Source organism: Dipodomys spectabilis, unplaced genomic scaffold (genome assembly GCF_019054845.1).
Source record: "Dipodomys spectabilis isolate Male_0828 unplaced genomic scaffold, ASM1905484v1 ptg000233l, whole genome shotgun sequence".
In the NCBI taxonomy this organism is placed as follows: Eukaryota; Metazoa; Chordata; class Mammalia; order Rodentia; family Heteromyidae; genus Dipodomys; species Dipodomys spectabilis.
Window position 1 is genome coordinate 120684 of NW_024870910.1, and position 20947 is coordinate 141630.

The following is a 20947-nucleotide window of genomic DNA, read 5'->3' on the forward strand; positions in this document are numbered from 1 at the left end:
ACTGGAATTAGTGTTTTTGAGCAGAGGCCAAGTTCTGTGATGCACAGACACTGTACACTGATGAGTCAGAACTGCTGACAATTCAAAGGAGATACAGGGTAACATGCTGTGCGTGTACTATTAGTAGGACCTGGATGCTGTCCCTGAGCCCTTTTGCTCAAGTCTGGCGCTACCGCCTTGAGCTATAGCTCTACTTGTGGTTTTTTGGGGGTTAATTGGAGATGAGCCTCAACCAACTTTCCTGGCTTTGAACCCTGATCCTCAGATCTCAGCCTCCTGAGTGGCGAGGATTACAGACGTGAGCCACCAGTGCCAGACAAAGGCATGCTTTTCTTTTCTTCTTTTTTTTTTTGGTTGGTCATGGGCTTGAACTCTGGGGCTTGGCGCTGTCCCTCAGTTCTTCAGCTCAAGGCTAGCACTCTACCACTTGAGCCACAGCACCACTTCCAGCATTTTTTTTTCTGCTTATGTGGTACTGAGGAATCGAACCCAGGGCCTCATGTGTACGAGGCAAGCGCTCTACCACTGAGCCACCCTCCCAGCCCCAGGCATGCTTTTCTTATTGCACCCATATGTCGGCAAAACATTCCTGGCTCCATGGCCTTTAGGTAAGTCCTTTGCTCTTGGCTCCAACCGCAGCCACGTGGCAGACTTCCACATCAGCCCCGAGCTTCTGCAACTCATCCAGCCAGATCATTTGCTTATGTGAAAGACGATCGTTGGGGCCTTTAACTTCCACCAGCTGGAAGACAGAATTGTAAAAATGATTAGGGCCTTACTGAAAATAGTCACTCAAATAAGCTGTAGCCATTTTCACCACACACATCTCTAGCCAATCCTATGTAGCTGAGAAATTTGTTGAGAACATTGTGACTCCAGATTAGGTTTGTGTGTGTGTATGTGTACTGGTACTAGGGCTTAACTCAGAGCCTGGGTGCTGTTTTCTTTTATTCACTCAAGGCTAGTGCTCTACCATTTGAGCTGCAGCTCCACTTCTAGCCTTTGGATTTTTTCAGTTTTTTTTGCTGGTTAATAAAAGATAAAATAATTGGACCTTCCTGCCTAGGCTGGCTTCAAACCATGATTCTCAGATCTTGGTCTCTTGAGTAGCTGGGATTACAGGTGTGAACCATTCATGCCCAGTGAGGCAAATATTTCTCCATCAGTTAATCAAAGGTACCCATTAAAGAACACTTGAACTTGTCAAAATTTAACATGTCTGCCCATCAAAAGAGACTACTAAGAAAACAGAGATAAGCCACAGACTGGGACTGAGTGTGACTGAGAACTGGACTTGTGTTTAGAATGTGCATGTGTGCACGTGTGTGCATGTACACATACACACATAATAACATGATAGGGCACAGGACTGGGCTGAGGACAAGTGAGTTACCTGGACACCATGGTGTTCCCTCTCAGCAGCTGCCCACTCGCTGTGATTCCCCTGGAGAGTGGGCGGGGCCTGGTGACTGCTCCCACCCTGGCAGACAGGAAGTAACCTGTCTCCTGTCTCCTGTCTCACTGGCAGCCTGGCTCCTCTTGCGAGCACACCAGCTGCTCAGTGGAGAGGTCCAGGGGCCTCCGGTCCTCAGCCCAGGGGCTGTCAAGGAATTCAGTCTTGCCAAAAGCCTCAAAAGAAATGGCACGAGTGTGTGGTCCCTGACTCAACTGACAGCAAAAAAAACACAAAAGACTTTCACTCTGGCTCCACTGACCTTAACAAGACGACTCCCAGAGTTCCACACTACCAGGTCGGGGAGGCCCCCTCGGCAGTGCCGGAAGTCAGAGGCCAGGCGTCTGCACACGCCGCTGAGGATGGGCCCTCCCAGGCAGGAGACAAGATCCTGAACACAAAACACATGGGCCACGTCCGCGGACGGGTTATGAATGATCACATGGGGAGTGGGCCATGTCCGTGGACAGGGCTTATGAATGATCACATGGGGAGTGGGCCATGTCCCCGGACAGGGGTTATGAATGATCACATGGGGAGTGGGCCACGTCCACTGACAGGGGTTATGAATGATCACATGGGGAGTGGGCCACGTCCCTGGACAGGGGTTATGAATGATCACATGGGGAGTGGGCCACATCCATGGACAGGGCTTATGAATGATCACATGGGGAGTGGGCCATGTCCACTGACAGAGGTTATGAATGATCACATGGGGAGTGGGCCACGTCCCTGGACAGAGGTTATGAATGATCACATGGGGAGTGGGCCACATCCACGGACAGAGGTTATGAATGATCACACAGCCCCTGATCAGTTCCCAGGCCTCTGCGCAGGGTGGCCATGATGGGGAACAGCTGTTGGAGAGATTTGAATTCAGCACTCAGGGACAGGACAGCAGGCCTCCTAGAAGCCAGTAGTTACAGGGACATTGAATTCAGGGCTTGGGCACTGTCCCTTAGCTTCTTCCCTCAAGGCTGGAGCTCTACCACTTGAGCCACACATCTCCTCCTCCTTGGTGATTAGCTGGAAATAAAGAATCTCAAGGACTTTGCTGCTCAGGCTGTCTTCACACTGTGATCTCAGCCGCCTGAGGAGCTGGGATTCCAGGTGTGAGCCACTGGCCCCCAGCTATACCTGGGACTTTAAAATAAATGCTTGACTGTGTTCCCATCACCCAGGGCGCAGGAATGGGGTAGGTATTAACACAGGCGCACACAGCGCTGGAGAGGCAGCACGTCCTGACCAAGTGAACTGTTACCTGGGCTTGCTGGAGGGAGCTGAAGCGGTCCCAGCTGACGAGGGAAGCAGCCCTGCCTTCGTGGGCCCGCCACGCAGCCGCCACCCAGGCGCGCAGGCTCTCTCCGGGGGCGCTGTGGATCTGCTGCAGCCTGGCCTCCAGGGCTGGCCCCCGGCTTGTGAAAAAGCTGTCCGTGCACAAATCCAGTGGGGACGCCTGTGTCACAGGGAAAGCACGTTAGAAAGAGGCATGCTGAGCACATTGGACAGTGGCCAACTGGCTGACATGTTGTCTCCCAAGAGATATGGAAAACTGTCACATGCACTTTGATGCTATAGCAATTTAGCATACTGTTTTCTTCGGAGCAACAATGTGCAAACAGAGCTTTTAGATTAAGTCAGTGGAACTCGTAGCTGGCCCGTGTACCAGTGTTTGGGGAGCCCTTGGCAAGGAGGAGGGGCCGTGGCAGAGGCGCAGAATGGACGGAAGCGTAAGGTATACTTGGTTCTAAAAGCTGACAGTGCAGATTGGGCCCTGATGCCTCTTGGCTGTAATCCTAACTAGTCAGGAGGCTGAGATAGGATTGTAATTCGAAGCCAGCCAGAGCCGAAAAGTCCATGACGACTCTTTATCTCCAGTTCATCACCAAAAACCTAGAAGGGAAGGTATAGCTCAAGTGGTAGAATACCAGACTTAAATGAAAAAGCTAAGGGACAGTGCTCAGGAGCTGAGTTAGAGGGTCAAGCTGAGCCAATGTTTACAATATAACATACATTTGAAAGCTTATGATTCTTTTTTTAATCTAAGGTCTGCAAGGCACCCAGGGGCTCATGCCTGTAATCCTACTCAGGAGACTGAGATGGGAGGATTGTGGTACAAAGCCAGCCCAGGCAGGAAAGTCCATGCAACTCTAATTTCTAATGAACCACCAGAAAACCGGAAGTGGTGCTGTGGCTCCAAGTGGTAGGGTGCTAACCCTGAGCCAAAGAGCTTAGGGGCAGCACCCAGGCCATGAGTTCAAGCCCCATGACCGACAGAAAAATAAAAAATTTAAAACTTAAAAAAAATAAGAATACAAGGTATTCATATAATGGCATTCGTTTTGTGATGTGTCTGGGTGACGGGAAGGACTACCAAGGGGCCAGGCTTCTGGGGACAGACACCTGGCATCCAGGTGGCTCGAATCACAGCCCATGAATGCAGCTGACCTGGTAGGCATTTCTGAAGACATCCGGTACCCCGTCCATGAAGATTATGTCCCACAGCAGGAGGCCGCACAGGGTGCTGAAGGTGGAGCCTTCACCGTGGATCCCTACAGCACGACACACACACACACACACACACACACACACACACACACACACACACACACACACACACACACACACACACACACACACACACACACACACACACACACACACACACACACACACACACACACAGAGGAAAAACCAGTTTCAAGAAATACTGCCAATTCTGAAGCAAATGCTGGTTCTATGGCAGCCCTTGCTCGCTTGTTCGTGTTTTCCACTTTGTTCTTTGCATACGGCGTCTTTTAAGGGCAAGAATGTCAGTAACCAAACCCACTTTGCAAAGCCACAAAGTGATAGCTCCCATGCTCAGCGAATAATAAAGGAACATGCTCTAACAAGGCAGGTTCCAGCCCCGGACTCCGGGGCTGTGATGTAGCAGGGTTGGGCACTGGGTGTGGATTTTATAGGTGGCTCTGGTGCAGGAAGCCCCTAGCAAGCCTTGCTGGGAATTCAGAGCCCCGAGCGGCAGTGCACTCCTGTATCCTCAGACTTTCCATTCACCTGATCTGCCCATGTATTACGCTGCTTCGGCCTGAATGAAATACTAGGCAGGCTTTTTTCTTTTTTAAATTATTACTAGGTGATGTACAGAGGGGTTACAGTTGCAAAGTCAGGTAAAGAGTCATTTCTTTTTGGACAGTATCACCTCTTCCCTCGCTCTCTCCCAGTTTTTCCCTCCCATCCCCACCCGCAAGCTGTGGAGTTCATTTCCAGTGTCCAGTGAGTACTGCTGCTGCATCTGCCCACCCTTTCTCCCTCCACTTCGGTGCCCTGCCTTGCCCTCCCAAAGACAGATACATGAACAAAGAAGACAAAAAGAAAACAAAAACTACAAAGAAATAAACCTCTTGTTTCCATTTCCTGGAGTCCATTTCGATAAAGATTATTTTGTATGCACATAGGCACTGCACCTCTGTGTTCCTTTCCTAAGAGTAAAATAGGCAAGGCTTTTACACAAACCTTTGGCCATTCTATGCCATCTAATTCTGAATCTACACACCCACCCACCCACCCACACACACACACACACACAGTATTGACAGAAACAGCCTCAGAAAAGCTGACATGGGGGAGAGGGGCCTTGGAACAACCCCTTCCTTGTTCCCCAGAGAACCCCAAAACTCACCAAGCCCTCTGCAAAGTGGTTGCCCATTTCTCAGAGCAGCAGACCAGGGGAGGTGACTGTGTCCTGACCCCTATATGTGGGCAGACCCGGCAGCAGGACTCATGCCTGGGCCCGGCCTGCGGGCTCCCTGCTCCTATGGCCCGACGAAGAGCTCTGCGGAAAGCAGCAGCAACACAGCAGCAGCAGCAGCAGCAGCAGGTGGCTGCCTTCTCCTGTCTTGCAATCTGAGCTGTGGACTCATGCCTCTACCCCTCTCCGTCCTAACCCCTGTTCCTGAAGCCTGACTCTAGTCCCCGTGTCCTATCTCCGGTCCCCGTGGCATGCCTGGTCTCTGTGGTCTGTCTCCAGTCCCCTCGGCCTGTCTTCGGTCCCCGTGGGCTGTCTCTGGGATGCACGGCTGTCCACCCACACCCTGACTAGCTGGGCAGGGGAAATGTGGCTCCGTTTACCCTGGTCAAAGCCATTCCGTCTGTAATAGTCCAGCGCCAGCTCCTCCACGGAGCACAGGACTGCGGCGGGGGCAGCGCTGTCCCCAGTGTCGACGACGAACACAGATTTGCCCATCCCACGCTGCGGGCACAGCCTGCCCGTGATGGTCACCTGGGAGGGCAGAGGAGCACCGGTCAGTGGGGCCTCCGTGACGCGCCTGGCACCTGCCCGAGGCATCCTGAGGATAAAGACTCCTGTCCTGCTCCCCACCTGGCCCCAAAGCCACGCGCCAGCAGTGGGAGGTGGGGGGGGGGGGGTACGGTGGCCCTTGCTGGTGTCTCGAGGGCCTGCCAGCTCACCGCCTGAGCTCTGCAGAGCATCGACATGGAAGCCGCCCTACAGACCCCCAGGAACAGGGCAAAGAGTCAGCTGCTGCTGTGAATTCCTCCTCTCCTCGGGAGTCCGTCACCACCCGGTGCGCCTCGGGCTTCTCGGGAAGGGGAGTGATTAAGAATGAAAACGGGAGCCTGACCACTGTCCAATGTAAGTTCTAGACTGTTCTGAGGACAACAGAAAAGACACACACTCCCCAGTGCTAGCGGCTCACGCCTGTCAGCTGCTCAGGAGGCTGAGATCTGGGGGACTGAGGTTCAGCGCCAGGCAGGAAATTTTACATACTCTTATCTGCAATAAACCACCAAAAAAGCTAGAAATGGAGCTATGGCTCCAGTGATAAGAGTGCCAGCTTTGAACAAAAAAAAAACCAAAAACCCAAGCAAGAGCATGAGGCCATCAAAATGCACAGTATTCATCAACAGCCTTGTTAAATGGCAACTGCTTGTATAACTACTTAAAGATGATTTAAAAAATTAACTAAGTAAATAAAAATTTGCACCATTAAAAAAAAAGAACATGAAACCAAGTTCAAGCCTCAGTTCCTGCAAAACAACAACAACAAAAAAAGAAATCTAAAACTTCTTCAATTGGTTCTAGCCAGAACCAAAGTATATTTAAATAAGCAAACGTGTTTAAGCCCAAAAGTCCAAAGTCCTAAAGGAGAGCTGCAGAGACACAGCTCCCACGTGAGGCCTGAGATCACTCTAGAACAACAACAAAAAAACAGCCAGGCAAAGCACACTCACGTGTTTGACATCTTGCACCGACATTTCCGGCAGCTGGCGGAAGAGGTGCTGGTACTTTCTACAGCTGGGAGACTCGCGCAGGCGCACAGCTCTCTGATAGAGTGAAAGACGGTGACCTGTCCTTACTTCCGGATCGGCCAGCCCTTCGTGGATGCACCGGATTGCCTAGCACACAGCAGGTCACAGGTCAGGATCCCAACAGAGCCTACCTAGGTGTATAGCCATTCATTCCACAGAGACCCTGGCTACTCATTATTCAGATTTGCTAATTAGCAGACAAGCAAATAGCACTTTCAGAGACTTTGCTATCTCTGGGAGAAGGACCTAAGGGTTGTAGTTTTAATCTCTTGCTAAGGTTATCCAGAGTTGAACAAATCAACAGAAACACCAGAGCCACAAGAAGATACTACTGCACGCCCCTCCTGAGAGAGCCAAAGTCAGAAGCAAAGAATAACAAGTGTCAGAAGGATGTGGAAAAAATGCTCGCAGCCTCCCTGGCTGGAGGGAAAAGCGGTGCCAATGTCAGAGAGGATACTGTGCCATTTGGTCAAAAGTTAGTCAGATTACCACTTCATCCAGCCAAGTCCACCCATGGTAGAGACCAGAAGAAAGGGACTCAAAGAAACACTTATTCCTAATCGCTCATGGGAGCAGTACTCACAGTAGCCAAAAGGTGGTGGTAAATTTAGTGGCCACCTCCGGTGAACTAGGGGAACAAAAGAGGTCTTAGACAGATCATGGATCGGACTCAGCTACAAAAATGGATGGAGCTTGGAAACATTCTGCTAAATTAAATAAACCAAAAAACCAAGGGATAAGCCAGGCACTGGAGGCTCACAGCCCTAGCTATTCAAGAGGCTGAGATCTGAGGATCACGGCTTGAAGCCAGCTTGAGCAGGAAAACCAGTGAGACTCATCTCTCCAATTAATCACCAAAAAAGCTGGAAGCAGAGGTGTGGCTTCAATGGTAGAGCACCAACCTTGAGCGCAAAAGCTCAGGCACAGAGCCCAGGCCCAGGCGTGGCACAAAAAAAATAAATAAAAACAAATGTTTTAATGTTAATACTAAATGTTATATGATTCCAGTTATGTGAGATCTCTGAGTGTAAAAGCACGTTCATGGAGACAGAAGAGAGATTAGAGACCACCAGGGGGTCCTTGCTGGACAGAGTTTCTATTCTGGAGGAATAACTATAGATAGTAAGACAAAACTGTGGTTATCACCCTGGGCCATAGAACAACAACAACAAAGGTGAAAATGATAAATTCTATGTAAACATAAAACAATGAATGAGAAAGTGAGGGTGTCCGGGAGTGAAGACTTGCGAAAGTGCACAGAAGTGTGCTGCCCCCTGGCAGAAGAGGCTGGCAGCGCAGGCCTGGAGAAGAAGGCAGGTGCATATGAATGTACGCATGCGCACACGCGCGCGCACGCACACGCGCGCACACACACACACACACACACACACACACACAGGTGTGCACACTGAAATAATATGCATACTGTTAGCAGCTTGGATCTTGGAAGGTCACCTACCGAAAGCATGTAAGGAATGGTTATTGAATAAAGAGACCTGTGATCTTGGCCAAGGAGAGTGTTAGGGAAAGGCTAAAAAGTTACTACAAGTTTATTCTTTTTGGGGGGGGAGGGGAGAGGTCCTGAGGCTTGAACTCAGAACCTGAGTGCTGTCCCTGAGCCTCTCTGTACCCAAGGCTAGTGCTCTACCACTTGAGCCACAGCAACCACTTCCAGCCTTTTCTAGGTAGTTTTACTGAAGAGTCTTACAGACTTCCTGCCCAGGCTGGCTTTGAAACACAATCCTCAGATCTCAGCCTCCTGAGTAGCTAGAATTACAGGTGTGAGCCACCGGTGCAGAGCTAGAAGTTTCTTCGCATCAAGGGTGTGCGTGCGTGAGAGACATTTCTGAAACTTCACTAGAATGAAGGGGACAATAGATCAGACACACTCTCTCCCTTCAGGGCTTGGCTCTGACCAGACAGACAGACAGACAGACACCTCACCTCCCTTTGCTATTTCTGCCCCAACAAACACTGAGAGGAAAAAGAGAAACCACACCCACTCCTCAAACAGAAAAACATGCCCCCCCCCCACTTTTCCGGGGCCCCTGAAGCAACAGGCACCTTTTCAATGAAGGGAGTACAAACCCTGCTCCACATTCCACATCAGTTCTTTCCAGCCCTACCTCAGCCTGCTTTGCTTACTGCACCTCTGCAAAAACAAGACCACAACCTCCCTGGGGCACAGGCCTCTCCATTCAACTCCCAAGCAGGGTGGGAATGGAGACAGGGTAGGGAACCTCCCCCAACACCACCCCCCCGCAACACACACACACCCAAAGCCACACAAAGAGCCACTGTCCCTGCCTGGCCGCGCAGGAGCAGCCTGGGAAGCCTCACCCTGCCTGGCAACAGAAACTTTGTACTTCAAAGTTCAGTGCTGGCAGGATGGCCTGGCACAAAGACAGAACAGAATACCTCACTGAGCTGGGGCACCTGTGGCTGGTGCCTGTAATCCCAGTTATTCCAGAGGCTAGATCTGAAGGTAGAGGTTTGAAGTTAGCCAGGGCAGACAAACCCACAAACCCAAGACACTCTCATCTCCAATTAATCCACCCCTCAAATAAAGAAAAGACAAGAAAAGAAAAAGAAGTAGAGTTGTGGCTCAGGTAGAGGAGCGCTTATCCATGTGAAAAAGCCAAGGAAGAGAGGACAGGCCCTGAGTCCAAACCCCACACACACAAAACAAAACAAAAATCCTGCCTGACTACAGTCATTCACAAAGCACCAAGATAGGGAAAAGAACGTTTTTCCATCAGTATTTCTAGCTGGAAGCTGGATGGATAAAAAAAAAACCATTTCACCATTTCCAAACCAAAACAAACACCACCTTGGAACTCAGTGGTAAAGCGCATACCTGATGTGCACAAGGTCCTGGGGTTAAGTATCCAGAAGGGCAAAATTAAAACTCTACCTTGAAGGTGCCTGCTGAGGGCTGAGACCTCTGACCCTACTCCCAAGATCCCTAGACCCCAACTCCTGGATCCAAATGGAGCCAATGCCAGCCGATCTCCCTGGTCAGCCACCACAGGGAGAGCTTCTGTTGTTGTTTGTGGTGGTATTTGTTTTTGCTTTGGGGTTTTTCTTCTTAGGCGGGCAAGGAAAGGGAGGGAGGAATGATGAACAAATGCAGTCATGGTATTCAGTCCACACCATGTGGAAAGCGAAGGAAGGGGTGACATAGTGCAAAAAAGAAACGGGCTCCTTACCCGACTTATGAAATGGTAAGCCCTCTGTACAACACCTTGAGAACAATCAAGTCAGATTTTAAAAGACACACATGGTTAAATTACATTTAGTGTCTTCAAGTGTCTGGTAGGCGAGTAATGTAGCTCAGTGGTAAATAGCTTGCTTAAACATGCAAGGCTCTGAGTTACATTCCCAGCACCAAAAGGAATGAATGAATGAATGAATGAATGAATGAATGAGGCACTTAAAGGAACTGCTTCATTGTTCCTGTTTTCAGCAGTCTAGGGTTTGAACTCAAGGCCTTTGCTTGAGCCACACCTCCAGCCCTTGTTGGTGTGTGTGTGTGTGTGTGCATACCTGTGTGCGTTACAGGCCTGTAGTGTGTATGCATGTGTGCCTGTGTGTGTACACACATACCATACTGGGGCTGGGTGTTCTCCCGTATTCGTTCCCACTCCAGGCTGGTGCTCTACCACTTGAGCCACAGCTCCAGTTCCTGCCCTGATTTTTCAAACTCCCTGAAAATTCAACAGCGCTGCAGGGATCTCAGTACCAGTTCCGGGCGCTTGAGGTGCTGCTGCAAGTTCAGGGCCAGGCGATCCCACCATCGGCCTCGGCTGTCGGGGCAGTAAGTGTTCTGAGACAGGAGGCTTCGCAGTTCCTGGACGGCTTCCTAGGGTCATGATAAGAAAGACAGCACGTCAGCCTCCCCCACATCCACTGGGGTGACATGACAGGCCAGCCAGACTGGCCGGCGCTGAGCCCCAGGGCTGACAGGACAGGGATTCTCGGCGCGACAGGAGTTCTACTGAGCACCCCAGGCCCCGGCCTATGGGCACAGAGCTCCAGGGCTTCCGACTTTCACCAAGTCCCAGAGGCACCCAGGATCCAGCTGCAGACATGCTGCTGGGCACTGGTTAAGGGTGGCAAGCCCTTACCCTGCTGGGTGATGGGAGACCACAGGGATGTGGGGCAGGAAAGACAATAATGACATGGGTCGACATCCAAACATTCAGCCTCGACACAGATCTCCACCCTCAGATCTGCAAGCATGGACATAATATTTGCTCACTCTAGTCTGGTTTGTTTTGTTTTGTTTGGGGCTTGAACTCAGGGCCTGGGTGCTGTGCTTTAGCTTTTGCATTCAGGGCGTGGTGCTGCTCTACAACTCGAGCCACGAGTTCTAGCTTTTTTGGATGTTTAATTAAAGAGTCTCATAGACGTTTCTACCCAGAGCTGGATTTGAACCATGATCCTTAGATCTCATCATCCTGAGTAGCTAGGATAACAGGCGTGAGCCACCAGCACCCAGCTCTAGTGTAATCACTTGTGATTCACGATCTCTTGTAAACAAAGAATGATTTTTTTCTAGAAAGTGAAATCCACTGGACCCAGCAGTTTTGGGGTTCACAGATTCAGCCTCTTGAGGGCCAGGATGGTAGCTATGTATTCCCAGGTGCATAGATGACCTTGAGGTTCAATGACCCCAGCATTCAGCCCACTCTCCTGTTAGAACGCCATTCGGCAACAGAGAAATGTCACTTATAATCAAAGGGGGCTTTGGCAATGCTGAGAGTAAGGGATATCACTAAACTTCTGATCTGTCATCAGTGTCTCCACACAACTCGTAACAGTTGATTTGTAAGTGCAGGAGATGTGAGATTTCCACCCCAGAAATCTCTCAAGTCTCACACTGTCATACTCCTGTCTGGGCTTCCTGCTGGGTTCTATTCCTGACCCATAAGCCACCTCCACAGCCAAACCGCCAGGGGAGCCCACATGCATGCACTGCTCTACAGGGTGGGCACTGCTGAGCGCCAGTGGGCAGTCCTTCCTGTCACGTCACAGCACCAGGAGAGACAGGGTAGGCCCGGGTGCTCGAACCTCATACATGTGCAGTCTCTCCAGGATCTCCACAGCCCGTGACAAAATCCTTGTATAAATCCACCCCACGGTAAAACTCCGCAGAAATAGCGGCAGACCCTCGTGGAATCTGAAAAAATAAAATAAAGTGTATGCAGGTTATCTCATCATTTGATTTGTTGGGTGACAATTTTAAGAGGTGACGGCAGGGTAAGGACGGGAGGGACAAACTGGAAGGGAGAAAGGAAAGGGGTGACATTGTCCATACGGATGTACTCATTACCTGACTTACGTAACTGTATGAGGCCCTGAGTTCAAGCCCTGGTATCAGCACCCAATAAGAGAGTGAGCGAGCAAGCGACAGAGAAAGAGAGAGAGACGGGTGGGCGGTGGGAATGAGAGAGAGAACAAACTGAAATTTCTACTTTTCAAAAAGATGGATGAAGCCAGGAGCTGGTAGCTCATGCCTGTAATCCTAGCTACTCAGGAGGCTGAGATCTGAGGATTGTGGTTCAAAGCCAGCTGGGGCAGGAAAAGTCTGTGAGATTCTTTATTTCAAATGAACCACCAGAAAACGGAAGTGGAACAGTGGCTCAAGTGGTAGAGCACTAGCCTTGAGCAAAAGAGCTTAAGGACAGCGCCCAGACCCTGAGTTCAAGCCCCACAACTGACTGACACACACACACACACACACACACACACACACAAAGATGTATGACAAATACACAAATACTTTTGAGTTGTATATAATTTTATACATAAGTCTATACTGTCAGAGCCAGCTGGGGTCACCTAGTAGAGAAAGATAAAAATAGCCAGTAATAGGTACAATCCAAAGTCAAGTCCCTCATTTTCTAAGCCTTACAAACAAAAATGGCTTTTGCTTTTTATATGATCTATTTGAGGGATGGTTTGTTTTTTGTTGGTTTGTTTTTTTTTGCATTTTTACTGTTATTATTAAGTAATAGTACAAAAAGGGTTACAAGGGACTGGGAAGGTGGCTCAGTGGTAGGATGTTTGCCTTGCATGCCTGAGGCCCTGGGTTCGATTCCTCAGCACCACATAAGCAAAAAGAAAAAAGCCAGAAGTGGCGCTGTGGCTCAAGTGGTAGAGTGCTAGCCTTGAGTTGAAGAGCTGAGGGACAGCGCCCAGGCCCAGAGTGCAGGCCCCACGACCGGACCCAAAAAAACAAACAAACAACAACAAAAACAAAAAACAAAAAGGGTTATAATTCCATAAGTCAGATTATGAATACAATACTTCTTGGTTAATGTCACCCTTTCCTTCATTCTGCCTTTTACTTTTTTAAAATATTATTTTAAAACATACTTCACTATTTAATTCTTTAATATTTACTGCTGTTGTTATAATAATATTTATTATTATCATCATCATCATTGCTAGTACTAAGGCTTGAACCTGGCATTGCGCTTTCCCATAGCTTTTTACACTTCAGGCTGATGCTTTACCAGCTTTTATGTTTGATCCACACCTCCTCTTCTGGCTTTTTTTTGCTGGTTAACTGGAGGTACGAGTCTTTCAGACTTTTCTGCCCCAGCCGTCTTTGACCCATGACCCTCAGATCTTAGTCTCCCAATAGCTAGGATTACAAGTATGAGCCCATGGCACCTAGCCAAATCAATATTATTTTTGTTCTAGAATGTGCCTCTTGAATGTTTTCCCATTTTTCTCCCTACTACATTAACAAAGCAACGCATTTCTTTTTTTTTTTTTTTTTCCAGGGCTGAGGACCGAACCCAGGGCCTTGCGCCCGCCGGTAGGGCACGCTTCCAGTTTCTTCATAGGTTCGGAGGATGTTTACTGACATTCAACCAGGATAATGGAGGCTCCTGTGCACTTGGAACTTTGAAGGTCAAGGGTCACCTGAGCCATCTTTTCTGACTAGCATGACAGTGGGTTTCTCTGGGAAGCTCAAACCTCACACTCCAGGGCCTCCCTTGCATTTAAACTTGCCTCACCCGTACTCCAGGGAGCTGGCACCTCAAGAGACTGCAGCTGAAATTGAGTGTACTCCTGTCAATGTGTGCCATACTAGGCTCTGAATCCTAGGGGCTGAAGTATTTCCTTCTATTTCATACAGCACTTCTGATTCTATGCAAAGCGGGGTGGAAAACTTCCATTCTATCACAGGTTAGATCAGCAAAAGGAGTATGCTCTTCATGAATAAAATTATAGTAAGTGCTTAGAACAACAGAATCAGTAAGTCGCTTTTGGCCAGGACCTCCAGCAACCAAGCTCAGCGATAGGGTGCTTACTTAACCTATCCAACCCTCCATGGCAAATCTGCTACCCCCCTACCCCCAAAAAAGTAAGAAAACCCTCACCTCAGGGAGGGGTGACTTTTCAGTTTGTCCCAGTCCCCTTTTGCACGCTGACAGAGTTCCTTAGCTTCTTCCCAGTTCCCAGCGGCCACTGCGGTAGAAATATCACTCAGCATGTGCATGGCGGCTGCGTACCTGGGAAAAACAACATCCAAGAGGCATGAGTGAAGGGCTATCCCCACAATTCTTGCATCCTAGCCACTGCATCCAACTCTCAAGGCAAAAGCATGTCATACTTAATTTACTTGGGTGTTTGTGGTGCTGGTAATGGGGTCAAACTAAGGGCCTGGACACTATCTCTGAGCTTTTTTTTTTTTTTAACATTCAAGTCTAGCACTCTACTTCCAAAAATAGTCAAACACTTTGGACAGTGTCTTGGTTTGTGAATTTAATGTTGACAAGAAAAAACAAATAATGAGATCTCGCTTACAAGGTGTCCCAGTGAGTGAATGGAATCCTACCTGACAAGGTCCTCTCTGTCCTGGAAGATTCGGGTTCTCCGATGGATGCTGTAACGAGGAAACTGCATTCGGCCGAGATTGACCAGCAGAACGGTGGAGAGCTGGCCCTGACCGCCACACGCAGCTTCCTCATCTTCCACAGAGTCTGTCAATGCAAACAGCAGCAACACCCGGGAAAACACGGCCCTCGGGCCCTTACACACTCGGAGTGAGTGGCCAGCCAAGTCTTTAGCTCTAGAACAACAGAGAACACCTTTCTTGTGGCCCTCATTATTCTAAGCCAGAAGCAAATGTCTAACTTTCAGCTCTGTGACCATCAGGGCTACTTAACCTCTCTGAAGCTCAGACCCTACTCGGGGACGCAGAGAAAACCAAGCGTGTTCAGCCATCGTGTGGCTCAATGAAAGTGGTTCCTAGAGCTGGGAGCTTGTGGCTCACACCTGTAACTCTAGCTACTCAGGAGGCTGAGATCTGAGGATCATGGCTGGAAGCCAGCCCAGGCATGAAAGTCCGTAAGCCTCTTATCTCCAGGGCCAGAAGTGGCACTGTGGCTCAAAGTGGTAAAGAAAGAAAAAAAAAAGTATACAGATATCAATGGTAATGTGAAATGTTGTTTTCTTTTATAATAGCCAAACCTTTTTAAAATCACTGCTCCGATGCCAGGCTGACTCTTGCTCCACGTGCAGACCGAGCGCTGTTTGGCCAGTTTGAGCAAGGACTCTAACACCTGCTGTTTCTGTCCATTGGGATTCACTAAGTGGAAGGCCTTGGCCAGTGTTTTCAGTTCAGGAGCAGAAAGGAGTTCAAGTACTTCAGAGAGTTCTTGCAACTCAGACTCTGGAATGGTTAACAATAAGAATAGTTTTAAAAGCTGGACGCTGGTGGCTCACACTTGTCATCCTAACTGCTCAGGAGGCTAAGATCTAAAGATCACAGTTAGACGCCAGCCCCGGCAAGAAAGCCCATGAGAGCTGCATCTCCAATTAAGCACCAAAAAAGTAGGAAGTGGAGCTGTGGCTCAAGTGGTAGAGCACTAGCCTTGAGCAAAAGAAGCTCAGGGAGTGGCTGGGAAGGTTGCTCAGTGGTAGAGCGCTTGCCTTGCATGCCTGAGGCCCTGGGTTCGATTCCTCAGCACCACATAAGCAAAAAGAAAAAAGCCCGAAGTGACCCTGTGGCTCAAGTGGTAGAGCGCTAGCCTTGAGCTGAAGAGCTAAGGGACAGCGCCCAGTCCCAGAGTTCAGGCCCCACGACCGGACCAAGAAAAAAAAAAAAGCTCAGGGACAGCACCGAGGCCAAGTTCAAGCCCCAGGACTTACAACAACAAAAAATTAGTTTAAAAGCCTTTTCTGTTCACTCATGGAAGATAGAAGTTTACTTAGCCAGATGCAAATCAAATGAAAAATTACTGTAAAAATTCTAATTCGTTTGCTCAGAGTCAAAACTAGCTTGCCAAGAATGTATGTCCATGAAAGATGGGAAAGACGTGGCTGTTTTGCTCAAGGCTAATGCTCTACCATTTGAGCTACAGCTCCACTTTCGGATTTCTGCTGGTTAACTGGAGATAAAGAGGCTCACCAACTTTTCTGCCCAGGCTAGCTGTGAACCATGATCCTTTTATCTCAGCCTCCTGAATAGCTAGGATTACAGGCATGAGCCACTAGTGCCTGGTTTGTTGTTTTGTCTTGTTTTTTTGTTTTTTATAAAAGAAACAATTGTTGACAGGCATCAGTGGCTCACACCTGTAATCCTCACTACTCAGGAGGCTCAGAAGGTTCAAAGCCAGCCTGGACAGAAAAGTCCGTGACACTTTTTTTTTTTTGTCAGTCGTGGGGCTTGAACTCTGGGCCTGGGCTGTCCCTGAGCTCTTCAGCTCAAGGCGAGCACTCTACCACTTGAGCACAGCACTACTTCTGGTTTTCTGAGTGGTTTATTGCAGATAAGAGTCTCACGGAGTTTCCTGCCCAGGCTGGCTTTGAACCGTGATCCTCAGATCTCAGCCTCCTGAGTAGCTAGAATTACTGACACCTGGCTCCATGAGACTCTTATCTCAAATAATCACACCAGAAAAGCCAGAAGTAGAGCTGTGGCTCAAGCAGTAGAGCACTAGCTGTGAGCAATAAAAGCTCAGAGACAGCACCCAGGCCCCGAGTTCAAGCCCAGGGATTGGCACCAAAGAAAAAAAAAAAGAGAAGCAATTATTATTTAACTGGGACCAACCAAGGCGATGTGGCATTGCAAGTGAATCATTTCACAAAGCTATGAATCATACCTGTCTGTACAAAGTTTGCTCGCTTTAATTCTTCAATCACAGGAGTTAAATCGGAGGCAATCTCTTCATATTCTAATTTACTCGCCTTAATCCAGGTTAGTTTACGTTGAAAGAGCCTGACGTACAGCTTCTGACCACCAGCTGTAACAAAATTTGCCAACATTAAAATAAATATCATTTTTCTTCTCAAAAACAAATACAGATACTTTTTAAACATGAGCGGAATAAATATACTATGTGAGGAATTCACATATATTTGCCTTATGTGTAATAATGCCATCTTATAGTATAAACCCTTTTAAAAATTCCAAATTGGGCCAGGAGCCAGTGGCTCATGCCTATAATCCTAGCCTCTCAGGAGGCTGAGATCTGAGCATTGCAGTTCAAAGCCAGTCCAGGCAGGAAAGTCTGTGGGACTTTATAGCCAATTAACAATCAAAACAAGCTAGAAGTAGAGCTTAGGAACAGCTCCAAGGCCCTGAGTTCAAGCCCTTGGACTGGTACACACACGTAAAAAATAATTCTACATATGTTAGATCCAACCTATCTAATTAACCTAATTTTGGTGTTTTATTTTCCCCCTTATTTCCAAGAGTACCTTGAAATTTCTGCCACTTCAAAATGGTGCAAATGTAGTTTAAAATTTTTCAATATCTGTTTCTATTTAGTGTGTATGTATGTGTGTACCAATACTGGGTGATTAAACTCAGGGCCTCCAACTTGTACTTGGCCTTTTCTACTCAAGGCTGGTGCTCCTCCACCTGAGCCACACCTCTACTTCTGGCCTTTTGCTGAAAATCATGGATTTTCCTGCCTGGGCTGGCTTTGAATCATGATCCTCTAGATCTCAGCCTCCTGAGGAGCGAGGATTACAGGTGTGAGCAATAGGTTCCTAGTTCAGGCTGTATTTTTTTTTTCTTACAGACACAGTTGTTGGACCACTATCAGATACATGTATAAAGGAAAAAATAACTTCACCCAGTGCCATGAAAGTACGCTTTCAGCACAGACAAAACCAGGTCCCCAAACCCACCTCTACCTGCCTCTCTTTCTAGACACAAACTTTCTAAGAAGCAGATTCCCACAAGGACTTCTCACAAACTACAGCGCCCCCTTGTGGACAAGATGCTGCAGCCCCTCGCTTCGCAACTCAAATCCCCCAGAAAGCCAAGAGGAAGACACAAATTCCCAAGAAAACAATGTCTGAAGATACCTGATAATTGATAAAATCGGGTTATAATCTCCTTCTCCTGGTCATTGAAGAGCATCAGATCATCTTCATTCTCCAGCACAGCTTGGAGGACCATGAGAAAGCTCCGCAGGTAGTAAGGATGGCTGGGTGGGGTCTGAGGGGTCTCGCCAGGATGGCCCTCCTCCGATGATGGAATGCTACAAGTGACATCATTCCTTAAGCCCCTGTCAGCTTCCGGGGGAAGTGTGCAGACGTTACTCCACTTAGAAACATGGTCTGTAGAACTGTGAGAATTTGATTCTGAATTTGACAACTGTGTAGGGAGATTTGAACCCACAGCCACTTCTACCCTTTCATGCTGACATGCTTGGAGCTTTCCAGCAACTAGGTCATTCTCTTGCTCTCCGAGACTGTCTTCTGAACTTAACTTTAAATCATTCCTAAGTGTTAAAACCGGTGAACATAAAACAGAAGTATTATCTGAGCACCCAGGGCTGAAGGCTGACTCCACACATTCCCGGGCTGCCTTCTGGCCTCCATCTTCCATATGTTCCAGAATGTTCTCTCCCTTTGGCAAATCCCATGTAAACATATTTTCCTTTTGAGAACTGTTCTCGATCATTGGATTCTTGTCTTCAGTGTCTGAACAATGACTAGCCAATTCTTCATGCTTATCGAGTGACTTTTTAGCTTTTATGGATTTTCTGGACAATTTCGATGACAGGCTTCCCAACGAAATGATTTGCACACTATTCTTTTCCAAGTTATCTCGGGTTTTGTACACCAAAGCATCTTTATTTTTAAAGTAGGGACTGGTCTGTGGTTTTAGGCCCATTTTGGAAGAACCACTCTGGCCAGGAGTTAAATTTGTCTTTGGTGATGACAATTTCTTTGCTGTTCTTTCTTCTGTGGTAATGTCGGTTAAATCTGAAGTGGACACATCTGAATTTGTTAAGGAAACCTGAACAGGATCAGTGTGAATAGCATGGCCAGTGTCAGTACACAGTTGGTCAAGGTGCTGGTTTAATTCATACCTGGGGACCATCTTCCTACAAACTGGGCAGGCAATTCTGGCAGGTGGGGCATTGTTAAAATAGGAAATAATAGAGTTAGATGGGGATTTTGCTGCTTTGATGGTTGATAAGCGTCTGCAATGTCTCTTTGGGGCAGGAGATTTCCCCTCCGCCATCATAAATGTTAGAAAAAGCGCTACCTTTGGTGACAGGCAAGATTCAACGTTCGCCTTTTATTTTCTTGTCCTGAGTTAATAAAATGCGAGGTGTTGTTTGAACTCATGATTTTGGCTTAGGCAAGGTCTTCTTCCTACAAAATAAAACACATACACCTTAACGATGTGTTTATGGCCCGGATCACCCCCTGACAATCCTAGCTCCTTCAAGGGGAGGCTCGAGATCTGAGGATCTCAAGAAATCAGCCCCAGGCAAATCTGAGAAACTCATCAACTAACCAGAGGAGGCATGGCTCAGCCTGGCAAGGAAAAACCTAAGGGAAATCATAAGGGCCTGAGTTCATGCCTCAGCACTGGCGTCAGTGAGTAAAAGTGTGATGTTCTCTGGGGTGAGGTTGGAGGGGGCACCCCGCTGTGCGGGCATTTCCTTTCTGCCAGGACCCGGGGCCTGGCCCTCTCCTGGGTGATGCTCAGGGGCCACCGCCAGGCCTCTCGCCGGCCTTCGTGTCCGCGGCTAACCGCGAGGCTCTGCACGCGCGGCCTGGCCTCCAGCCGCCGTCCTCGGGTCTCGGCCTCACGTCGAGCCAGGCTCACAGGCCTCGGTGGGCGGGCACTCTGCGCGTCCCTTCCCAGTGTCAGCTTCACATCTGGGGGTCACTCTGTCCTGGAGCCATTGTTTTTCGGGGTGCCCGCACCCCCCCCCCCCGCGCCCCCCCATCCCAGGCCCGCGCGGCCCACGTGGGGGGGGGGGAGTCTGGAAACACGCATGACTACCCCCGCCTCGGCTGCCCCCCGCGGGGCCACGCGACCCCGCCCCCCGCGCCCCGCGCCCCGCGCCCCGCGCCCCGCGCCCCCCGCGCCCCGCGCCCCGCGCCCCGCGCCTCCCACCTGGCTCCCCGCGCCCGCGGCCCAGGCATGTCCAGCCGATCCCCGCAGTCTCGATCTTCACAGGCTCTGCAAGTGGACGCCAGAGCGATCGATCTCTCCAGCTCAGGGAGAAGCTCTCTCGTAGGCTAAGGGCTGAAATCCGGCTCCGTCCTTCCTTTGACCCCTGTGGGGACCGGGCGGGGTGGAGGCTGCCTGCCCAGGGCGCCCCGTCCAGGCCGTATATTATACATTATGTATTAGTTATTCTAAAAATCATTATATAGACTATAGTGTTATATATAAAATATGTATTAAAAAGCATGCATGTTACATAATATGTATTATACCGATATGTTAATATATATTGATATACTGCAATATTATATATTATGTATATATATGTAATGTACATTATATATTACTTATATTCAATACAGTTATATATCAGTAACAAAAAGGATAGGAGAATCAATGTTCAAGAAGTCAATGCTCAGGGATCTTGGGTTTTATATCAAGTATAGCATTTAAGGACTCATTACATTTGTAATTTCTTATACAACTAAGTCTTAAGGCACAGGAGTAGAGTTAATATGCTCATAGAGAAATGAAAATCAAGATCAATGAATTGACTGATTTGGTTAAGAAGGCAGAAAAAAGGAGCAAATACACATGTACTCATTACTTGACTTACCCCTCCTGTACCTCACCTTTATAATAACAATTTAAAACAATAAAACCTTTAAAGAAAACAATAGTAAAACCAAGTATAATCAGGTTAATATATTAAATGT

At 48.5% G+C, this 20947-nt stretch overlaps 1 protein-coding gene across 2 annotated transcripts; it reads right to left on the bottom strand.

Annotated features, from left to right (window-relative positions):
• Positions 1–483: 483 nt before the first annotated feature.
• Positions 484–20197, bottom strand: Fan1 (FANCD2 and FANCI associated nuclease 1). 2 transcript variants are annotated; one of them, XM_042698586.1, is made up of 14 exons: positions 20178–20197; positions 18122–19423; positions 16909–17049; positions 15275–15476; positions 14640–14873; positions 14182–14313; positions 11858–11966; positions 10527–10646; positions 6707–6871; positions 5585–5735; positions 3902–4005; positions 2715–2909; positions 1716–1844; positions 484–742 (listed from the first exon to the last, which is right to left on the bottom strand). In XM_042698586.1, exons 2-14 carry the CDS (start codon positions 19290–19292, stop codon positions 605–607), a joined length of 2991 nt encoding a protein of 996 aa, XP_042554520.1. In that variant the 5' UTR covers positions 19293–19423; positions 20178–20197; the 3' UTR covers positions 484–604. The 2 variants fall into 2 exon arrangements, with proteins under 2 accessions (XP_042554520.1, XP_042554521.1); XM_042698587.1 differs by lacking the exon at positions 20178–20197 and adding an exon at positions 19569–19589.
• Positions 20198–20947: the final 750 nt, after the last annotated feature.

Bases quoted from the DNA above. Each gene is read 5' to 3' on its own strand.
- Fan1 (XM_042698586.1), bottom strand. From the start codon at position 19,292: ATGATGGCGGAGGGGAAATCTCCTGCCCCAAAGAGACATTGCAGACGC. The intron at 11,967-14,181 runs GTGAGGGTTTTC...TTATTTTTTCAG, and splicing joins AAAAGTCACCCCTCCCTGAG to ATTCCACGAGGGTCTGCCGC. The intron at 2,910-3,901 runs GTCAGCTGCATT...CCTGTGACACAG, and splicing joins TCTTCAGAAATGCCTACCAG to GCGTCCCCACTGGATTTGTG.